Source organism: Hypomesus transpacificus, chromosome 10 (assembly GCF_021917145.1).
Source record: "Hypomesus transpacificus isolate Combined female chromosome 10, fHypTra1, whole genome shotgun sequence".
In the NCBI taxonomy this organism is placed as follows: Eukaryota; Metazoa; Chordata; class Actinopteri; order Osmeriformes; family Osmeridae; genus Hypomesus; species Hypomesus transpacificus.
Window position 1 is genome coordinate 11,001,903 of NC_061069.1, and position 20,733 is coordinate 11,022,635.

The following is a 20,733-nucleotide window of genomic DNA, read 5'->3' on the forward strand; positions in this document are numbered from 1 at the left end:
GGAGTATTAAGAGAGGCTGAAGTTAAGGGATGGATGACAGATGGGAGGATTCGTGTTCTCTTTTTTAATTTCATCTTTGTGTTCCTCTCCTCGTTCCTGTCACCCTTCGGCTGTTCTGGCTCCTGGTCTTAACCTCCTCTTCTGTTTTGGCTATCCTTCTTTGGGATTGGTCGACTGTAGTCAGAGCTGCATTGAGAGGAGGAGATGCGGTTTGTTTTTGTTGTGTGAATCTCCTGTCCTCTCCCTATGTACAGGGTACTGCAGCACATGTTTCAAAGCAGTGTGTTTCTGGCTGTGTGTGTGCGTGTATCTGGCTATGTGCGACTGTGTGTGTGTGTGTGTGTGTGTGTGTGTGTGTGTGTGTGTGTGTGTGTGTGTGTGTGTGTGTGTGACTGAACGTGTATCTGGCTGTGGGAGTGTGTGTGGGTGGGTATGAAATCTGTTTTGATCATGGAGGAGCACAAACACTTCTCACAAAAGAAAGAGGGGGGGCAGAGGAAGGGGAGGGGGGAGAGGGTGCAGGAAAGGAAAAGAAGGATAGACGCAGAGATGTAGACTAACAGAGCTGTAGACTAGCAGAGAGATGTGGACTAGCATAAATATGGCCTAGCAGAGATGTGCACTAGCAGACATGTAGACTAGCAGAGATGTAGACTAGCAGAGATGTGGACTAGCAGAGATGTGGAGTAGCAGAGATGTAGACTAGCAGAGATGTAGACTAGCAGAGATGTAGACTAGCAGAGATGTGGACTAGCAGAGATGTAGACTAGCAGAGATGTAGACTAGCAGAGATGTAAACTAACAGAGAGACAATTGAGACTGAGTACCGGTGATGAGAGAACTGTAGACAGAGCTCAGGAAGATGGAAGGGGAGAGAGGCGAAATGGTGAAACTTTGACCGGAGAGGTGCCGCGTAGAGAGAGAGAGAGAGAGAGCGAGGAAGGAGGGAGGGAGGGAGGGGGAGAGTAGGAGACAGAAACCAAGGCTGACAGAAAGCTAATGAGCAGTGCGCCAGCGAGAGAGAAACTATGGATGGAAAGCGACTAGGTGGGTTTGATGCGAAGGAGAGAAAAAGGGAAGAGGGAGAGAGAGCACTTTTATCTAGTCTGCTTTGAGAATGTTTCATCAGCATAGCAAAAAGAATCTTAAAGCCCACGTGATGTGCTGGTGTGGGCTGGTGATATTCACATGGCGTCCACAAGAGAAGGGATAGATCACATCGAACCTAACGGAGGATGAGCTCTGCCAGGGCTCTGTTGACTCTCCAAACCAGCCTCACCTCCGTGACCACAGCTCTGGGTCTGGGACCACAGCTCTGGGTCTGGGACCACAGCTCTGGGTCTGGGACCACAGCTCTGGGTCTGTGACCACAGCTCTGGGTCTGTGGCTACAGCTCTGGGTCTGGGACCACAGCTCTGGGTCTGTGGCTACAGCTCTGGGTCTGGGACCACAGCTCTGGGTCTGTGACCACAGCTCTGGGTGTGGGACCACAGCTCTGGGTCTGGGACCACAGCTTTGGGTCTGGGACCACAGCTCTGGGTCTGTGGCTACAGCTCTGGGTCCGTGGGTAGTCACTGTGCTGGACTCCTGGCCTACAGCATGTGGCATGCATGCCTCTGAGTTTGTGTGTGTCCCCCCTGCCTCTCTCTCCCACACACACACATGCGCACACACACACATACATGCACACACACACAACAACAGAGCACACAGCTCTGCTAGTTTGGGTCTGAATGAGTTTGCGGTTTTAAACTTTGAGGCTGTCAACTCTCTTTAGTCATGTGAAACATTCATCACTTTATATAAAGTAGGCTCCCTGAATAAGAAGCTGAGAGAGAGACAGAGAGAGACAGAGAGAGACAGAGAGAGACAGAGAGAGACAGAGAGAGACAGCAACAGAGAAAATTAGAAACAGTGAGAGACAAACCGAGAGAGAGAGACAAGGAGAGACACGGAGAGAGAGACACGAGGGGAGAGAGAGACATGGAGAGACTGAGAAGGAGAGAGAGGATTGAGAGAGAGAGAGGATTGAGAGTGACTTGCAGTGTCTCTGTGGGATAGGTTCATACCACCAGATGTTGGGACAGCGATGGAGAGATCTGATGCATGTGTGTGGATTCCCATGGCTGCTTACATAACTGTCTCTAATCAACACAACCATCTTTATCACATCAACTGCTGCGAACACCTCCCCGTTATCTCTCTTTGTCTCTCTCTCTTTCTCCCTCTCTCTTTCTCTGAGATGGAGGGAGCCGTTTAGAGAGGTACCAAATGATCTCCTCTACACCCCTCCTCTCTTTTATAGCCGATGGGATCTTAGCATTAAATAAAACAGTGGCACTCCAATCACACACACACACACACGCACGTGCGCATTTCCTGAGGGAAGACTAGTGTGTTGATGTCAAATTGAACCAGATCATGAGAGAGAGAGAGAGAGAGAGAGAGGGGGGGGGGGGGGGGAAGAGAGAGAGAGAGAGAGAGAGAGAGAGAGGGGGGGGGGGGGGAGACAGGGTGATCCATGAGAGATTGATGATGTCCCTGAGTGCTTCTTCCTACTAAGCACGGTTCTCCCTGCTCCGCTACCTAGAACACAGTCACTCATGTAGTTGTAAATAAGCATCAGGTAGACCCATGTGGGGCCTTGGAGATGAACAATGACAACACAAACCATGGAATGACACACAAACCAATGAAATGGAAACATTCCAACGTTGCAGGCATGTGTGACAGCTTATATCTGTGTGTGTGTGTGTGTGTGTGCATAGATTTCCAGGAACAAAGGGAACGCGTGTGATCATAAGTTGTTCACAGCTGGAGAAAGACGGAGAGAATGAAGAGAAGGGCATCCATTATTGTTATACTGAAGAACAGCTGCAAAATATGGGACACAAGTGTTTAATTCTTCTGAATCCTCTGAGGAATCGTCTGCTAGGCTGGTCAGGAATACTGGGACATCTCTGCCTGGATCCTACATTTTCCATTGTTGACGTTCCTGGCCTGGCAGTTGCCAGAGCAACAGGCACCGCTAGATGCACAGGATTGCTACCCGAGCATCCCAAGGTCAACTGAGCTGGCTGGACCTTGTGGTCACAGCACACACACACACACAGTATTGATTAATGTGAACTGTCACTGGCTATGTGTGTCTTTCCTCTGGCTAAGTAGTACAAGTTCAGGACTGGTGTGTTCTTCTTGAGGGAGGGTAGATGTGTGTGTGTGTGTGTGTGTTGAGCCCACTCCTCCTCAGATACAGGGAGAGGGAAGTGGAGCACACGTGAGTGAATGTGAGCGTGGGTGATTCCTTGTGTGTGTTGCATATGAGGGAGAGAGAGAGAGAGTGTGCGTGTATAACGATCAAAGATGAGTGTCTGTATAAAAGTATGGCTTTGTGTGCTTGCGTGTGTGTGTGTGTCTGTGTGTGAGTGTGTGTGTGAAGGAGCGCTTGCCTGATGTTCTACACAGACAAGATTCCAGGCACGTGCCCGTTAATCAACACTTTCTCACACTGACAGATGGTCTCATGCCTCTCTCTCTCTTTCTCTCTCTCTCTTTCTGTCTATGTCTCTCAGTCACTCACTCACACAGACACACACACATATATATATATATATATATATGTGTAGATATATATATATATATATATATATATATATATGTGTAGATATATATATATGCAGATAGACAGATATGCAAATATACATGTTTATAATGTTAGTCGAAAAGGGATGGTTTCACCTACACCCTCCCTCCCTCCCTCTCATTCTCTCTTAACCTCTTCCCCACACTCTTTCTCTTGCTCTCCATCCCCTCTATCTCTATAACAGTTTGCATCTCTCTTTCACTCTACCCAACTCTCTCTCTCCCTCCCCTCTTTCTCTATATATTTCCATCTCTCTCTCTCTCCCCCCCTCCCCCCCTCGTGGTGTTGCAGTTGGTAATCCAGCATTAGGGTTAGTCCAGGCCAGAGTGCCTAGTGAATAGAGAAGCCCCAGGGCCAACACAATCCTTCTGTTCCCCATCTCACACACACACACACACACACACACTTATACATACACACACACACACATAAACACACACACACATACATTTATACATACACACACACATAAACACACACATACACTTATACATACACACACACACACAAACACACACGCATACACACACACTGCACAAATGTACCCGCACGCTCAAATGGACACATCTCAGTCATGCCTATATTTTTTCTCTCTCTCTATGTCTTTCTGTCTCTCACTCACACACACAGATACAGCCCTAGCTGTCCTCGCACACACACACACACACACACACACATACACACACACACACACACACACATACAGAACTAATTCCCTAGCTGTCCAGTGCACCTGCTTATAGATTGTGGCAGAAGCCCTGAAATTACAAACTCAGATTCTCCTCTTCCTCTCAGGGTACAAAGAGTCCAATCTGGACCTGAGATTTGTATTATAATCCACCGAAGCAAGTCTACAGTTGTGTGTGTGTGTGTGTGTGTGTGTGTGTATGTATAAGTGTATGTGTGTGTGTGTGTTTATGTGTGTGTGTATGTATTATCTCACTCCCACGGATGTGTGTTTCAGACATCATTGGATGAAAACAGAGAGAATATTCAATATGCTTACCCAGAATGAACTGACTGTGTCGTCTGTTGAGCCCAGCCCTGTCATTGGCTACTCTGGTTGGAGCCACAGAATCACAGGAAGCAGCAAGATTTTGCTGATTACATGTTCTTACAAACAGTCATCTAGTTGTCCATTGATTTGTTGCCATTCGAAGTCAATGGACAAATACATGCAAGAAACACATTGAGTATTGTTCTAGTAAACAGGGCAAATACCATTTATTCTGTGTTTAATGGCAAAGACAAATCTGTTAATTTACAGCTTAGTTTTATAATGGTTGATAGTGTGTGTGTCTGTGTCTCAAGGCACACTTAAAAGTCACACAAAAACATGTTGCTGTGACCAGTGCCACTGAGTGGGGCAAGCCCATATCAGACAAACACACACACAACATCCAGCCTGGCTCGCTGTTGCCTAGACAACCAGCATCCAGCCTCGACTCCAGAGCGCTGTTTCTATGGAAACAGCGGATGCCTAAAGGGGAGAGGATCATTAATTGGAATGGGAGAGAGATGGAGGGAGGAGAGGAGACACTAGAATAGAGCGATCGGGAGCGCAGAGATTCAAACAAGGAGATAAACAGGGAGGGAGACACAAAGGATGGATGGATGGGCGGAGTTGTAAAGTAGAAAAACAAACAGACAAAGCGATCGCCGGATGTGCTGTACAAGGGGGTGTAGATGGAGGGATATGCTGTACAAGGTGGTGTAGATGGAGGGATGTGCTGTACAAGGTGGTGTAGATGGAGGGATGTGCTGTACAAGGTGGTGTAGATGGAGGGATGTGCTGTACAAGGTGGTGTAGATGGAGGGATGTGCTGTACAAGGTGGTGTAGATGGAGGGATGTGCTGTACAAGGTGGTGTAGATGGAGGGATGTGCTGTACAAGGTGGTGTAGATGGAGGGATGTGCTGTACAAGGTGGTGTAGATGGAGGGATGTGCTGTACAAGGTGGTGTAGATGGAGGGATGTGCTGTACAAGGTGGTGTAGATGGAGGGATGTGCTGTACAAGGTGGTGTAGATGGAGGGATGTGCTGTACAAGGTGGTGTAGATGGAGGGATGTGCTGTACAAGGTGGTGTAGATGGAGGGATGTGCTGTACAAGGTGGTGTAGATGGAGGGATGTGCTGTACAAGGTGGTGTAGATGGAGGGATGTGCTGTACAAGGTGGTGTAGATGGAGGGATGTGCTGTACAAGGTGGTGTAGATGGAGGGATGTGCTGTACAAGGTGGTGTAGATGGAGGGATGAATGCAATGATAAACAACTCCATGACAACATCTTTGTGTGTTTGTTTACGTGGGGAAAGCCAAGATATACTTTTTGTGTGTGTGTGCCCGTGTATGCAATTGTGTGCCTGTGTGTATGTGTGCCTGTGTGTGTCCTGGAACAGTAACTCCTCATCTCTCTGGTGACTAAAAGGAGGGAGTCCCAGATTCATAGTAGTTCCTCAGCCAAACAAATGTAGGCCAGACCTAGAGACACACCCTGCTAGGAGGGTTACTGGAGCACACAGCCTCCTCTGGGCTGTGTGGGTGTGGCTATGTGTGTGTGTGTGTGTGTGTGTGTGTGTGAGTGTGTGTGTGTGTGTGTGCTGCCTCCAGTAGCTGCTCCTCCAGAGTGTGTTATTACAGTCTAATGGGGAAACTCACAACTAGCCCCAGATGCACAAGGTAATCACTGTTCAGCTCTTCGCTGCGTCATTTAAGCCTCCCAGATGGCTAGTCTCAAACCTGAGCCCACTGATCACACTGAGATGACACAACAATGGTGTGTGTGTGTGTGTGTTTCAGGGTGGTGGTTACTAGCTGTGTGTGTGTGTTTCAGGGTGGTGTTTACTAGCTGTGTGTGTGTGTGTGTTTCAGGGTGGTGGTTACTAGCTGCACTGTGGAGCAGAGAATCTTAGTCAAGGTCAGTGAGTGGTGTAGAGAAAATAACACAGACAGTGAGGGCCAAACAAAACATTCTTAGCTTCAGACTAGCTAGTTTGTCTGTACGCACACACACACACCCACCCACACTGCTAGGTTCCAACTCCTGCATTTGAACTCCCCAGACAGCCACCTTGGCTCAGCTGGTGGAGGGAGGAAGCCTCTTTAGTCAGTCTGCTCTCTCTGTTCCCCCTCTCTCCCCACCTCGCTCTCTTTCTTCCTGCTTTGTTCTGCGATCACAGACCGTCAGAATGCAGGCTGACCAATAGAGACACTTCTCTCTCATTAAGGCCCTTCACTGTCAGAGCGGAGGGAAGGGAGGGGAGGGGAGGGGAGGGGGGAGGGGAGGGAGTCCAGTGAATGAACTCTCAATTATTTCTTCTTTCTTTCTCCTTCTCTTTGTCTCTCCCCCTGTCCCTCTCCTGTTCTTGGTGAACTGCATCATGGGAGACAAGGATGTGGGGCTGCAGACAATCCATGATCTCCAGTCCAGCCTTGTCTGTTCATCAGATCACGTGACAAAGCCATGAACTGCTCCCGATCGACAGCAACATGCAGTCAGAGCGCGTCATTCTCCTGGCAGTGTTACCTGAGCTCATGTGGTCTTCTGAAAAGAGCTGGATCTCCTTAGCTGGATCCCGCACGGCTCCTGTCCGCTCATATCATCTAACAGAGGAATCGAATGATCTGCTCTGTGACCAGGATCACGTCTGGACTGGTTCTGATGCGGTCCTGAGATTGTATGTAGTTCTGGGGTTGAATGTGTGTTTTATATAAAAGGCGTAATAATAATGTACTTATTTGACAGATGCTTTTAACCAAACCGACGTAGACTCCGGGGGGATTTGAACCAGAGGCCTCTTGATCTGCTGTTCTCTCACATTGAGTTCTCATCTCCTGTTTGATACATCATAGGAAGGTTATTTTCCAGTCAAATGGGTGGTCAGTGGACAGCTGTTTCAGTCGTAAGAGGAACAAAATATGGCTTGACATATCAGGGTCAATGCACATTGGTGTGTGTGTGTGTGTCCTTGTGCTTATACAGAGGTTGGTGGAAGGTGAAAGTAAGTGATGGGGGGCACTAAATCACTGGATGTAAAGGGCAACCAAGAAGGATAAAGAAGTGTGTGTGTGGGTGTGCGTGGGTGGGTGAGTGGGTGGGTGTGTGTGTCCGTGGGTGTTTGTGTCCGTGGGTGTGTGCGTGGGTGGGTGAGTGGGTGGGTGGGTGTGTGTGTCCGTGGGTGTTTGTGTCCGTGGGTGTGTGTGCGTGCGTGGGTGTGTGTGTGTGCGTGGGTGTGGTTGTGTGTGTGTGTGGGTGTGTGGGTGGGTGTGTGTGTGTGTGCGTGCGTGTGTGTGCGTGGGTGTGTGTGTGTGTGTGTGTGCGTGGGTGTGTGTGTGTGTGTGTGCGTGGGTGTGTGGGTGTGTGGGTGGGTGTGTGTGTGTGTGCGTGTGTGTGTGCGTGCGTGCGTGCGTGTGTGTGCGTGGGTGTGTGTGTGTGTGCGTGTGTGGGTGTGTGTGTGCGTGTGTGTGTGCGTGCGTGTGTGGGTGTGTGTGTGTGTGCGTGGGTGTGTGGGTGGGTGTGTGTGTGTGGGTGTGCGTGGGTGTGCGTGGGTGTGTGTGTGCTAAACCTAAGTGTGAAAAGCACTGACAGGGTTTCTGTGAAGCCAGCGTCTGTGTCTTGTGACCGGTGTGGTCCAGAGATGCTGGGTGCTCCTGTTACTCTCCTGGCCAGCCTCTCCTCACACTCAGCTTTCACTGGCAGCATCTCAGCTGGGCTCTTCTTCTCACCTTGGAAGCCATCGATTATTGACAGCTAGGTCTGGATCTACCATTACAACACGACACCACTTCTGCTCTTATGTATTATCATCTTACCGTGTGAAAGAGAGGGGGCCTCTTGATGCATCCTGGTGTCCCAAATAGCTGCTTTTGCCACAGGAAAAGTGCTTCACCAAACATATTGATTGTTGACTGTGTTACATTATACCCAGTCTCAAGCTGTGAGGAAGGAGAGAGAGGGTAGAGAGAGAGAGGGTAGAGAGAGGGTAGAAAGGGAGAGGGAGAGGGAGGGGCGGAGGCTTCTGAGAAAGGTTCGATCAGGGCCGGTCAAAGTGTGTTAGCTGACACGTGGTGACCAGACCGGTCTCTCTCGTGCCACACTGAGAACACCTCTCCTTCTCAGTTACCTTTTCCTTCACCTGTCCTTCCTATTAGTCCCCCTACACACACACACACACACACCTCCTCCCACCCCTTCTCTCCAGACCAGCACGGGGAATGACCTTTCGTCGAGGTCAGAACAGTCTGGACAGATGTTCAGAGATCCAACCCTGAACAGCTGGCCACCGCTTGTACACACACACACACACACACACACAAACAAACACACACACTGACAGATGCATGCATGTAATGTAGTGGTTAATACCTCCCCCCCCCCTCCCCCTGCCCCCCCCACCATCATTGCACCGTGAATCATCCTCAGCCCTGCCCCAAGGCTGCCTCCCCCCGCCCTCCCTCTCCCGATCCCCGCTGGACAGATAGAGAGCACCGCAGCGAGGGGCGGAGTGAGGGGTCCCTGCCTCCGCCCACAAGGCCTGTCAGAGGGGCCCGGGACTCAGTCACACACTGCCTCAGAACACTGGACAGCAGAGAGAGCGGGATGTCTTGAGTTCCGTGTCCTCTCCCAGGCTGGTAGCCACTGAGACGCTGACATGGGGACTTGTGCGTCCTGCTAACTTATGCTGCCTGAGGCTGTCAGGGTGCAGCTGGTCACAGCTACACACACACACACACAAACACACACACACACAAACACACACACGCTCACTCCTACTGCAGGATTAAATAGGTGTGAAGTTAAACTAATCTGGCAGTGTTAGGGCTTGGCTGTGATAACTTATTGTTTGGATGAAGACATCCTACAGACAGATCAGTGTTCTATTTCAGACTGGAATACTGTCCTGCAGTAAGACTATACTGTCCTATACTGTACTGCACTATTACTTTATTGTCCTCTAGTACTAAACTGTACTCCCCTGTACTCCACTGTACTCTGAATGAATACCCAGTATCAAGCATACATAAAAACATAAACATAAAAAGTTTAATTTAACAGTCTAAGGTTCTCTCCCAGCCCCGCCGGGCCTCGCTCAGCCTGGGTTATGTCATGCCAAGTCTGTCATTAGATAGCTTGTGGAGTCGTACAACTCTACTAATCAGTTAATTGGATCCCCAGATCCCCCCCCCCCCCCCCCCCCCCCCCGCAGACGTCATATAGAGCAGTCAGTACAAGTTACAGAGCTGTCCCACACCCCCCCACACCACAGTGCACCCTGAGCCTCTCCTTGTCTTGTCTCCCCACTCCTCCTCTCCTCACCTCTCATGGTCTTTTATTACCCCCCCACAGTCCACCATATACCAGCCCATACAAGCTTGGCAGGGAGGGGACAGGCAATACTAGCAGCAAGCATTCACTAGACTAGGAGATGAGGAGGGGGGGTGGGGGGGTGGAGGAGGGGGCAAAGATGGAGGAAGGGGAGAGATGGAGTAAAGATAGAGGAGGGTGGAGAAATGGAGGAAGGGGGTAGAGGTGGAGTAAAGATAGAGGAGGGTGGAGAGATGGAGGAAGGGAGGTAGAGATGGAGTAAAGATAGAGGAATGAATCAGGGAAACGTGTTGTTGAGTTTAACGTTGTCTTCTGAGAGGATGCAGGGGGTAGAATCCTCTCTTCATGTCTCTCTCTGTCCCTCTCTCACACACACACACCTGTATTTCTCTTCTGTCTGTCTGTGAGGTGTGAGTCAGCGTGGTGAAAAGGTTTGTTGATTTGTGAGTTTACAGAACCTCCTGCTGTGAGGGGAGCTCCTTCTGACTACACACACACACACACACGTACGACAAGCACACACTCACAAAGGTTTGTCCCAGTGTAACAGCCCAATCATTCGTTGGCATACAGACTTCATAATCACCAACCGAACCCATGCTCTTTTTCATTGTGCATTCAGTACACAAACACACACACATTTCCCTAGCCGGTCAGTCCAGATATTGTTATTACTGCTTATGTAATGTTAGCGGTACACAGCCAGGCAGTGGAGAGGACTGTGGTGTCCTCTGGTCTCCTCTGTCCTCTCATGTCCTCTGGTCTCCTCTGTCCTCTGGTCTCCTCTGTCCTCTGGTCTCCTCTGGTCTCCTCTGTCCTCTGGTCTCCTCTGTCCTCTCGTGTCCTCTGGTCTCCTCTGTCCTCTGGTCTCCTCTGGTCTCCTCTGTCCTCTCGTGTCCTCTGGTCTCCTCTGTCCTCTGGTCTCCTCTGTCCTCTCGTCTCCTCTGGTCTCCTCTGTCCTCTCGTGTCCTCTGGTCTCCTCTGTCCTCTGGTCTCCTCTGGTCTCCTCTGTCCTCTCGTGTCCTCTGGTCTCCTCTGTCCTCTGGTCTCCTCTGGTCTCCTCTGGTCTTCTCTGGTCTCCTCTGTCCTCTGGTCTCCTCTGTCCTCTGGTCTCCTCTGGTCTCCTCTGTCCTCTGGTCTCCTCTGGTCTCCTCTGTCCTCTGTTCTCCTCTGTCCTCTGGTCTCCTCTGGTCTCCTCTGGTCTCCTCTGTCCTCTGGTCTCCTCTGGTCTCCTCTGTCCTCTGGTCTCCTCTGGTCTCCTCTGGTCTCCTCTGTCCTCTGGTCTCCTCTGGTCTCCTCTGGTCTCCTCTGTCCTCTGGTCTCCTCTGGTCTCCTCTGTCCTCTCGTGTCCTCTGGTCTCCTCTGTCCTCTGGTCTCCTCTGGTCTCCTCTGGTCTCCTCTGTCCTCTGGTCTCCTCTGTCCTCTGGTCTCCTCTGGTCTCCTCTGGTCTCCTCTGGTCTCCTCTGTCCTCTGGTCTCCTCTGGTCTCCTCTGTCCTCTGGTCTCCTCTGGTCTCCTCTGTCCTCTGGTCTCCTCTGGTCTCCTCTGGTCTCCTCTGGTCTCCTCTGTCCTCTGGTCTCCTCTGTCCTCTGGTCTCCTCTGGTCTCCTCTGGTCTCCTCTGGTCTCCTCTGGTCTCCTCTGTCCTCTGGTCTCCTCTGTCCTCTGGTCTCCTCTGGTCTCCTCTGTCCTCTCGTGTCCTCTGGTCTCCTCTGTCCTCTGGTCTCCTCTGGTCTCCTCTGTCCTCTCGTGTCCTCTGGTCTCCTCTGTCCTCTGGTGTCCTCTGGTCTCCTCTGGTCTCCTCTGGTCTCCTCTGGTCTCCTCTGGTCTCCTCTGTCCTCTGGTCTCCTCTGGTCTCCTCTGTCCTCTGGTCTCCTCTGGTCTCCTCTGTCCTCTCGTGTCCTCTGGTCTCCTCTGTCCTCTGGTCTCCTCTGGTCTCCTCTGGTCTCCTCTGGTCTCCTCTGTCCTCTCGTGTCCTCTGGTCTCCTCTGTCCTCTGGTCTCCTCTGGTCTCCTCTGTCCTCTGGTCTCCTCTGGTCTCCTCTGTCCTCTCGTGTCCTCTGGTCTCCTCTGTCCTCTGGTCTCCTCTGGTCTCCTCTGGTCTCCTCTGTCCTCTGGTCTCCTCTGTCCTCTGGTCTCCTCTGGTCTCCTCTGTCCTCTGGTGTCCTCTGGTCTCCTCTGTCCTCTGGTCTCCTCTGGTCTCCTCTGTCCTCTCGTGTCCTCTGGTCTCCTCTGTCCTCTGGTCTCCTCTGGTCTCCTCTGTCCTCTGGTCTCCTCTGTCCTCTGGTCTCCTCTGGTCTCCTCTGGTCTCCTCTGTCCTCTGGTCTCCTCTGTCCTCTGGTCTCCTCTGGTCTCCTCTGTCCTCTGGTCTCCTCTGGTCTCCTGCAGGAACCCTGTCATGGTGGTCGACAGGGACCCCACACAGGCACCGATGAACCCCTGAAGGTCACTGGCTAAAACGCTGTTCTTCTAGATCACTAATGCACGCATCGTGTCTGCAGAAACATCTAACATGCGCTGTGGTGTAACGTGCGCTGTGGTCTCACGTGCACTGTGGTGTAACGTGCACTGTGGTCTCACGTGCACTGTGGTGTAACGTGCGCTGTGGTCTCACGTGCACTGTGGTGTAACGTGCACTGTGGTCTCACGTGCACTGTGGTGTAACGTGCGCTGTGGTCTCACGTGCACTCTGGTCTCACGTGCACTGCAGTCCACAAGCTCATTCTGTCTGCTCTGCTGACTCTCAACACCTCAAAGGGAATTCTTAATCTGCTTCCAAGCAATGCAGAGTTCTCCTCTGGTCTCTTCTCTGGCTTGTCTCTCTCTTGCTCGTTCTCCTGTCTCTCTCTCTCTCTCTCTCTCTCTCTCTCCCTGTCTCTCTCTCTCCCCCCCTCTTCCTCTAAGTCTCCTGTCTCTCTCTGTTCCCTCAGACCCCCCTGTCCTCCGCCGTCGCCCTCCTCTTCTCGCCAGCGCGGCCCCCAACTCTCCAGTCCGTCCGAGGGCCTGTTTCCATAGCAACAGGTTTCCATGGAAACTATGTGACAGCGCATGCTTCTGGGTTGGTGGATGGGGGTGGGGGGGAGGTGGGCAGTGACTCATTCTCTCTGCTCTCTCTGTCTCTCTCTCTCTCCCTCTTCTCCCTCTCTTTTTGTCCACTGCACCCACAATTTCCCAAAAGGAAGAGTGAAAAAGAAAGAGTTAGTTGGAGCTAAGTTGTTCACCCTTCTGTTTTCAATGGCCTAAAGCAGACGATTGAGGCGGTTGAATGCTGTGACCCATGCGGCTACGATGACGACGCTGCAGAAGGTCACGAGGGGGCGGGGGCGTGGGTGGGGGGAGGGGGGCGGCGGAGGGGGAAAGGCTCTGAACAAAGACGAGCTGTGTAGCGGGGATGACAGGGCACCAGAGACAGCAGCCCCAGTGAGCCACAAGGCTACCCAGCCAGATCTGTGGGATCACAGCACCCAGCACTAGTCGCTGTCAGACCCTGTCAGCGCTTGACCCTGGCATGGTTCATGTCCTGTCATATGTTGCTACGGTCACGTCTGTTTGGGTCCATCCCTCATGCTTCAGACCGGCGTCAGAGGGTACAGGTTAGCTCCTGGGTCTTCAGAGGGGACAGCTTAGCTCCTGGGTCTTCAGACCGGCGTCAGAGGGTACAGGTTAGCTCCTGGGTCTTCAGAGGGGACAGCTTAGCTCCTGGGTCTTTGTCCTGTCTGATTAGTGCTCAGTATCCCGGCTTCTTTTCATGTCAGTCCTTCAAGAGTCAAATCAATCCAACTGGATTTGAACCACAATGTTTAGTGCAGAAACGGCATGTTTTGCTTCATGGAGTATGTGTGTACAGACTCGTAATCGGCCTTCTGTCATCTGTGTGTGTGAGGCACACGTGTGTGTGTGTGTTTTTTGGGGGGGAAGGGGCAGCAGGCACTAGTGTGGGGGTGGTTGGGATGAGGGGGGTGGGGGGTGGGGGTGGGGGTGGTTGGGATGAGGGGGGTGGGGGTGGGGGGGTGGGGGTGGGGGTGGGGGTGGGGGTGGTTGGGATGAGGGGGGGGTGGGGGTGGGGGGTGGGGGTGGGGGTGGGGGTGGTTGGGATGAGGGGGGTGGGGGTGGGGGTGGGGGTGGTTGGGATGAGGGGGGTGGGGGTGGGGGTGGTTGGGATGAGGGGGGTGGGGGTGGGGGTGGTTGTGTATACCTCCCCCGGGATAGAGCACGGTAAAAATAGCTCAGAAATATGGTACCGATTCACCAGTACTTAGCACCAGTGAGGACGTTCGCGAGTGTCTATCAGATTGGAAGTGACGTTTTCAGGTTAGCTGAGCTCAGGGCATCCGAGTGGTTCACTCCTCACAGAGAGAGGGCAGGGAGAGGGAGAGAAGGAGATGTGGACCACCAGTGATGAAGCTGTTCTCAGCTCTGGTTTCGCCCAAACTTTTCAATCCAGTCTGACTTTGTTGGTGGACCTGGCTGGGCCAACTCTGGTGTTTCTCCCACATGTGTGTGTGTGTGAGAGAGAGACAGAGAAACAGAGACAGAGAGAGAGACAGAGAGAGAGACAGAGAGAGAGAGACAGAGAGAGAGAGACAGAGAGAGAGAGACAGAGAGAGAGAGAGAGACAGAGAGAGAGAGACAGAGAGAAAGACAGAGACAGCACTGAGTGTGCATGCGCATGTGTTTGTGAGCATGTATTTGGGGGACAGAATGAGAATGAGAACATACTTTTGTCCGCTAGGTGCGTCACCGCCCGTAGACCAGTCCGATGCCAGAGAAAGGCATATTGATTTTTCTACCCTTTTGGACGCAAGCACCAAATGCTGCTTTAACATTACATCTGTAGCTGCATCATTACACCTCAGCCTCAGCAGTCAGATATATGGGCTGCTCCCAGCAAATGCTATCAGCCTACATGACCTCTGTTATGATTAGGATTAGCCTGGTGATTAGCATATCCATCTCCTCAAATGAATAGGATGGCGTTCAACGCTGAAATGGCTAGCTTGCGTAGTTAGTGTCCTATAAGAGGCAATACATCTCTGTCCTGTTTGGTTAAGAGTGAGGAGATGGAGATAGAAGGGTTATGTAACTTAGTCAAATGGAACTGGAATACAAATGTCTCCTTCAGCAGTAGTGCTGGAGGGAAGGAGGGAGAGAAGAAGAGAGAGAGAGTGAGGGATGAGACAGAAGGAGGAGAGGATAGAGAAGGATAAGTGGTTGTTTAGAGTGACTCACGTTGATAAAGAAACATAGGGACAGGCCGTCTGCTATGTCGAAGGTGCCGTACGCAGTGTGTGCTCGTGTCGAACGTGTGTGAGTGTGTTTTCCTTGCTTATCCTCACTACGTTTCCGCACGTCCCTTCCTCTGCTTCAGCACCTCTTTAACAGCAGCATTATACACGCCAACAGGGAGTCACAAACACAGTTACCCAAGTCCATCCCCCACTTTCATCACCCCCCCCCACCCCCCCAGGCTTCAGACAGACAGACAGCCAACCAGCCGCTGGCTCACCATGGCACCCGTCGTCGCCAGCAACCAGTCCAGGGGAGTAGCAGTAGGTCACTAGGCGTGGGAATCCCCCCCGCCCTTCTCCCCCCCCCCCCCATCACCCATCTGTCCTATTAAATGCTTGATTGTGGTTCTGTGGGCCGGTAATACAGGCGTTCGCACGCGTCCGTGTCAGAAATAGCAGTTTAATCTGCTGAAGAGGGGCCTGAAATAGTAAACGAGGCTGGATTAGCACGCCTGCCAGCCAGCTTTAGCCAGGCCGCTCAAGGCTGGGCTGATACCCAGGCCTGATAATGACTCCGGATCATGACACAGCACATATAGACACGGGTCTCACGGCTGGGCCTGGGGGGGGGGGGGGGGGATGATCACCAGAACAGCCTGGTGAGAAAGCTGATCCCTCAGAAGGTCTGTACCCCCTCAGTCACTCGGCAGAGAGTTCCGGCAGTCTGGGAGGGCTGTTGACCATCTAACTCTCGAGCTGGTAGAGTGACCTGGTGGAACAGCATCATTATAGTAGAAGGTGTCTTGTTGTGGTCACTAAAATATAAGTCATTAGATGGTTTTATTTTCAAGTGTCTATGTACTGGCCACGTGTTCTGTAGTGAGACCACAAGTTGAACACAACAGGATTTGGTGGCAACTTCCCAATGTGGAGTACGCAGTTTGGATTTATAAAGTTTTCCTAACAAAGTATTTTTATAGCGGCATTTCATGCTTTCCCCCGTGTGTAATTGCAAGCTCAATGGTGTGAGGGTGTGGTGGAGTGTGTCGCTAGCCAGAGTGGCTGATTTGCAGCTCACTCTGTAGCCCCCAACAGCAGCCAAACAAACTGGGAGGAAATAATTGCTCTCTGTGTGGAAAACAAACATCTCAGGGAACTCAAATTAGAGCGCCCTCCCCTTGCTAAACCCCCCCAGGAGCTGAGCACACACACACACACACACACACACACTGATACTGTCTATCTCTCACATACACACTCAAAGAAACACACACACTATTTATGTCTCTCACACAAACTCTTTCTCTCCCTCTCTCTCTTTTGTCACATACACACACAGATCGCCTCATATCCACTAACAGGCCAACAATGATGTATACACTCTTTCACACACACACACACACATACACACACTCTTGTCTAACACTGTCAGGGCTCAGTGGAAAGTGAGAGGGGAGAGCAGACTCCAAGCCTACTCAATTAAATCTCCCTCTCCCTCCATCCTTCTCACTATCTCTCTGCTGCAGTCCCCACCACTCCGTCCTTCTCTCCCTCCTCCTCCTCCCCAGCACAGTCACACTCTGCTGGGCTGGGGTCCGGCCCTGGTTCCCCTGGGTGCGGAACTCAAGCCTGATTCTCTGTCGTCTCTCCTCCGGTCTGCAACGCTGGCTCCATCAGCTTCTAATGAGAACCCCGACATCTAGACTAGCAGCTCCTGTGTCAGTGTTGGCTGCATGGGCTTAACTACAGGCCAGAGATTGAACCTCATCTGCATGGACGAACTCCAGGCTCTAGATGCAGTTCTACCAGCTGCAGAAATTACTCAGAAATCCCCCCCCCCCCCCCCCCATCTGGCCACATTGTTTATTCATTAGCACAGCAGTCTAGCTTTACATTAGCAACTGTGATTTAGCCCACTCAGTCTGCAGGGGTTAGCTTGCTTGTTTAGCCCTGTTCTCAGAGTCCAATAGAAATCCTGTAGGAACATGTGTTCACCAGTCCTTCCCCCTCCACTCCAGCACTGCGGTCAGGCTTAGAGGACACCTCAGCCCTCCAGCGCTGTTTACACTCCTTACCCAGGGTGCACTGCTCCAGCTGGAGGAGGTCATTACCTGACGAGGGGTCCTGAGTGCTTTCCATAGCAGTCTTCTTCCCTGCCTGACTGATTTAACCCAGCGAGGTCAGGGCGAGGGCTCGCTCTCTCTCTCTCAATTACTCTCTCAATTTTCAGTATCTCTCTATCGCTCTCTCTCTCTCTTTCGCAATCTCTTCTCTCCTGAACTTGCAGAACAACTTAGGAGCCGCAATAATAAGTCTGTTTGTGCCGTTGCAGTGTGTTTGTGAGGATGTTGTCGACACGACGCCAGTCTGCGACAGTCTGCACACTGGGTACCCTCTGCAGAATGTGTGTGTGTGTGTGAAAACTGAGAATATGCTGCTGTCTATACAGGTGTGTGTGTTACTTTGCTTTGGAGTCTGAGTCTCTAACTAGACTCACTCTCCTTCCCTTCTCTCCATCTCTCTCCAGCTGCATGAACTTACGATCACACGTGTGCAATGTGTTCCTGGAAGTCTGAGGGCGAGAAGATGATTAATTGGTTCACTTAGTCTTTTTAGTGTACACTCACACACACACACACACTCAGTTTTTACGTGAAACATCGGCCATTTTTCTATTCCTTTCTATTTCTCTTGTTGGCATTCCAATTCCAAGCACCCAGATGTTTCTATCCGATACGTATGTCCATCTGAATGAGTCTGTGTGTGTGTTCCAGGTACAAACTCAGGGAACAAGCACTCAGGTACATGATCAATCTCTCATGGATGAAGTACCAACACATTAGACTCCCCCCAGGGGAGTGTGTGTGCGTGTGTGTGGACATGCGTGTGCGCTTGTTTGTTTGGGTGCTGTACAGGAAACTCATATGTATAACATTGTCCTGTAACCATCTGTGATAAATGGACTTGTTAGTCCTCTCACAGATGAGCGCTGGGAAGCTCAGGGACTCCATAACAGAGCACCAAACTCTTCTCCAGATCCGTCCTGCAACAGATGGAGAGAGATGGAGAGAGGAACGTGTACTAAAGCCCAATTATTTTTAGCTGCTTTCAAGTGGCCTGTTCTCTGTGAAGATAAAGTGTGGATCCGAAGTGTTTAGTGAAAGGAACCGGGGCGAACGAGGGAGTTTTGCTTTGTTGGTGGATGAGTCATCTCCCCGTGCTCTCCAGGGGGAGAGGAGGGAAGGTGTGAGGGGGAGGGAGCTGGGTCGATGGGCTGTGAGACGGGATCTGAACAGCAGGGTCACTGGGGAAATGTAGTCTCGGCCCAGCAGCTCAAGAATACATCTGTCCATGTCCTGTTCTCTGTGTTCTTCATCTTCTCCTGTCTTCTTCTCCTCTTCCTGTCCTCTGCTACTCCTCTTCCTGTCCTCTGCTTCTCCTCTTCCTGTCTTTCTGATCTAGTGAGCGAGGCTGTTTGTCTACATGTTGTACATGTTCCAAGTAGGAAATTGTGAGAAAGTGCCTTCCTGCCTGCCTGCCTCCCTCCCTCCCTGCCTGCCTGCCTGGATGCCTGTCTCCCTCCCTCCCTGCCTCCCTGCCTCCTCCCTCCCTGCCTCCCTCCCTCCCTCCCTGCCTGCATGCCTGTCTCCCTCCCTGCCTCCCTCCCTGCCTCCCTCCCTCCCTGCCTCCCTCCCTCCCTCCCTCCCTCCCTCCCTCCCTCCCTCCCTCCCTCCCTCCCTCCCTCCCTCCCTGCCTGCCTGCCTCCCTCCCTCCCTGCCTGTCTCCCTCCCTGCCTGCCTGCCTGCCTGCCTGCCTGCCTGCCTGCCTGCCTGCCTCCCTCCCTCCCTCCCTCCCTCCCTCCCTCCCTGCCTGCCTGGATGCCTGTCTCCCTCCCTCCCTGACTCCCTGTCTCCCTCCCTCCCTGCCTCCCTCCCTCCCTGCCTCCCTCCCTCCCTCCCTCCCTGCCTGTCTCCCTCCCTCCCTCCCTCCCTCCCTGCCTCCCTCCCTCCCTCCCTCCCTCCCTCCCTCCCTCCCTCCCTCCCTGCCTGCCTGCCTGCCTGCCTGCCTGCCTCCCTCCCTCCCTCCCTCCCTCCCTCCCTCCCTCCCTGCCTGCCTGCCTGCCTGCCTGCCTGCCTCCCTCCCTCCCTCCCTCCCTCCCTCCCTCCCTCCCTGCCTCCCTCCCTCCCTCCCTGCCTGCCTGCCTGCCTGCCTGCCTGCCTGCCTCCCTCCCTCCCTCCCTCCCTCCCTCCCTCCCTGCCTCCCTGCCTGCCTGCCTGCCTGCCTGCCTGCCTGCCTGCCTGCCTGCCTGCCTGCCTGCCTCCCTCCCTCCCTCCCTCCCTCCCTCCCTCCCTCCCTCCCTCCCTCCCTGCCTGTCACTTTGCTGGAAGTGTGTAAATGTGCTCTTGGAGACTCCACTGGGGTGCCCCTGTTCTGTCCCACAGGAGACACAGAGCTGGCAGACACACTGGCCCACTTTACCTCCCTACCTCTCTCTCTCCCTCTATCTCACTCTCTTCTTCTCTCTCTCTCTTCTTCCTTCTCCCCCTATATCTCTGTCTCTCTGTCTGTCTCTCTCTCTCCCTCTCTCTCCGTCGTCCTCCCTCCCTCTCTCTCCGTCGTCCTCCCTCCCTCTCTCTCTCTCCGTCGTCCTCCCTCCCTCTCTCTCCGTCGTCCTCCCTCCCTCTCTCTCTCTCCGTCGTCCTCCCTCCCCCTCTCTCCAAGTGCTGCCAGACTCTCCAGAGGCCTTTAAAGGGCCAGAGGAGTAACTTCAGAAAGGGAGACATGACATAACCATAGACAACTGTGATTAGCATTTTAAACTTTTTGACAGGAAAGTTGGTCTTCCAAATCCATAAGATAAACATTTTTCCCTTTTGATGCTATGATGAATTTAGGCCTCTGTGCTATGAAACACCCCTGAAAACACTGGCTGGTCTGTGTCCAAAGAATTGCCATTTATAAGGGCTAAGGGCTGATAGCTAATGGTTAATAGCCAATGGTTAATTGGAATGTGCTTGCCACGGTTGTCGCTAGTAAAGTGCTAGTGTGGCTAAATGGGGGTGCATGTGCCATAATGAAGTAATTACTCAGCTCCTGCTAATGCATGTCTGCCCACAATGACTTAATGGATAATTACATATTAGAACAGTAGTGAGTGCTTGTTAAGGGTGATAAGTGTTCCTGGTTCTTAAGGCTTAGCTTTAGAGAGTAACAGAGAGAGCGAGAGAAAAGTAGTGAACCGAAGTATAAATAAATAAAGAGGCAGACAGACAGGACTCTCCATCTTTGCAGCCAGATCAGTGTTTGCGTCCAAATTAAGGACTTCCACAGCCTGTGGTGTAACTACAGAAGGTGAGATGACAGATGAAGGATCGTGACTAATACGTTCAATTATGCGGGTGGAGAAGGGTAGTGAGGGAGAGGGTCTCCAATGGTTCTTCTGCCAGGAGGACAGTGGGGCTCCACCAGAGGCTGAGGGGGAGACGGACTGGAGCTATCAGCCCTGGGCGAGGCAGCTACAGCCATGTCAGATACAGGCTCT

At 52.1% G+C, this 20,733-nt stretch overlaps 1 protein-coding gene across 1 annotated transcript in view; it reads right to left on the bottom strand.

Moving 5' to 3' along the window:
* Positions 1-1,275: 1,275 nt before the first annotated feature.
* vwa5b2 (von Willebrand factor A domain containing 5B2) overlaps positions 1,276-20,733 on the bottom strand; it is a 25,068-nt gene continuing 5,610 nt past the window's right edge. The window contains exon 9 of the mRNA XM_047027150.1: positions 1,276-1,461. Coding sequence (XP_046883106.1) covers positions 1,276-1,461 — 186 coding nt within the window. The remainder of the gene's footprint in view (positions 1,462-20,733) is intronic.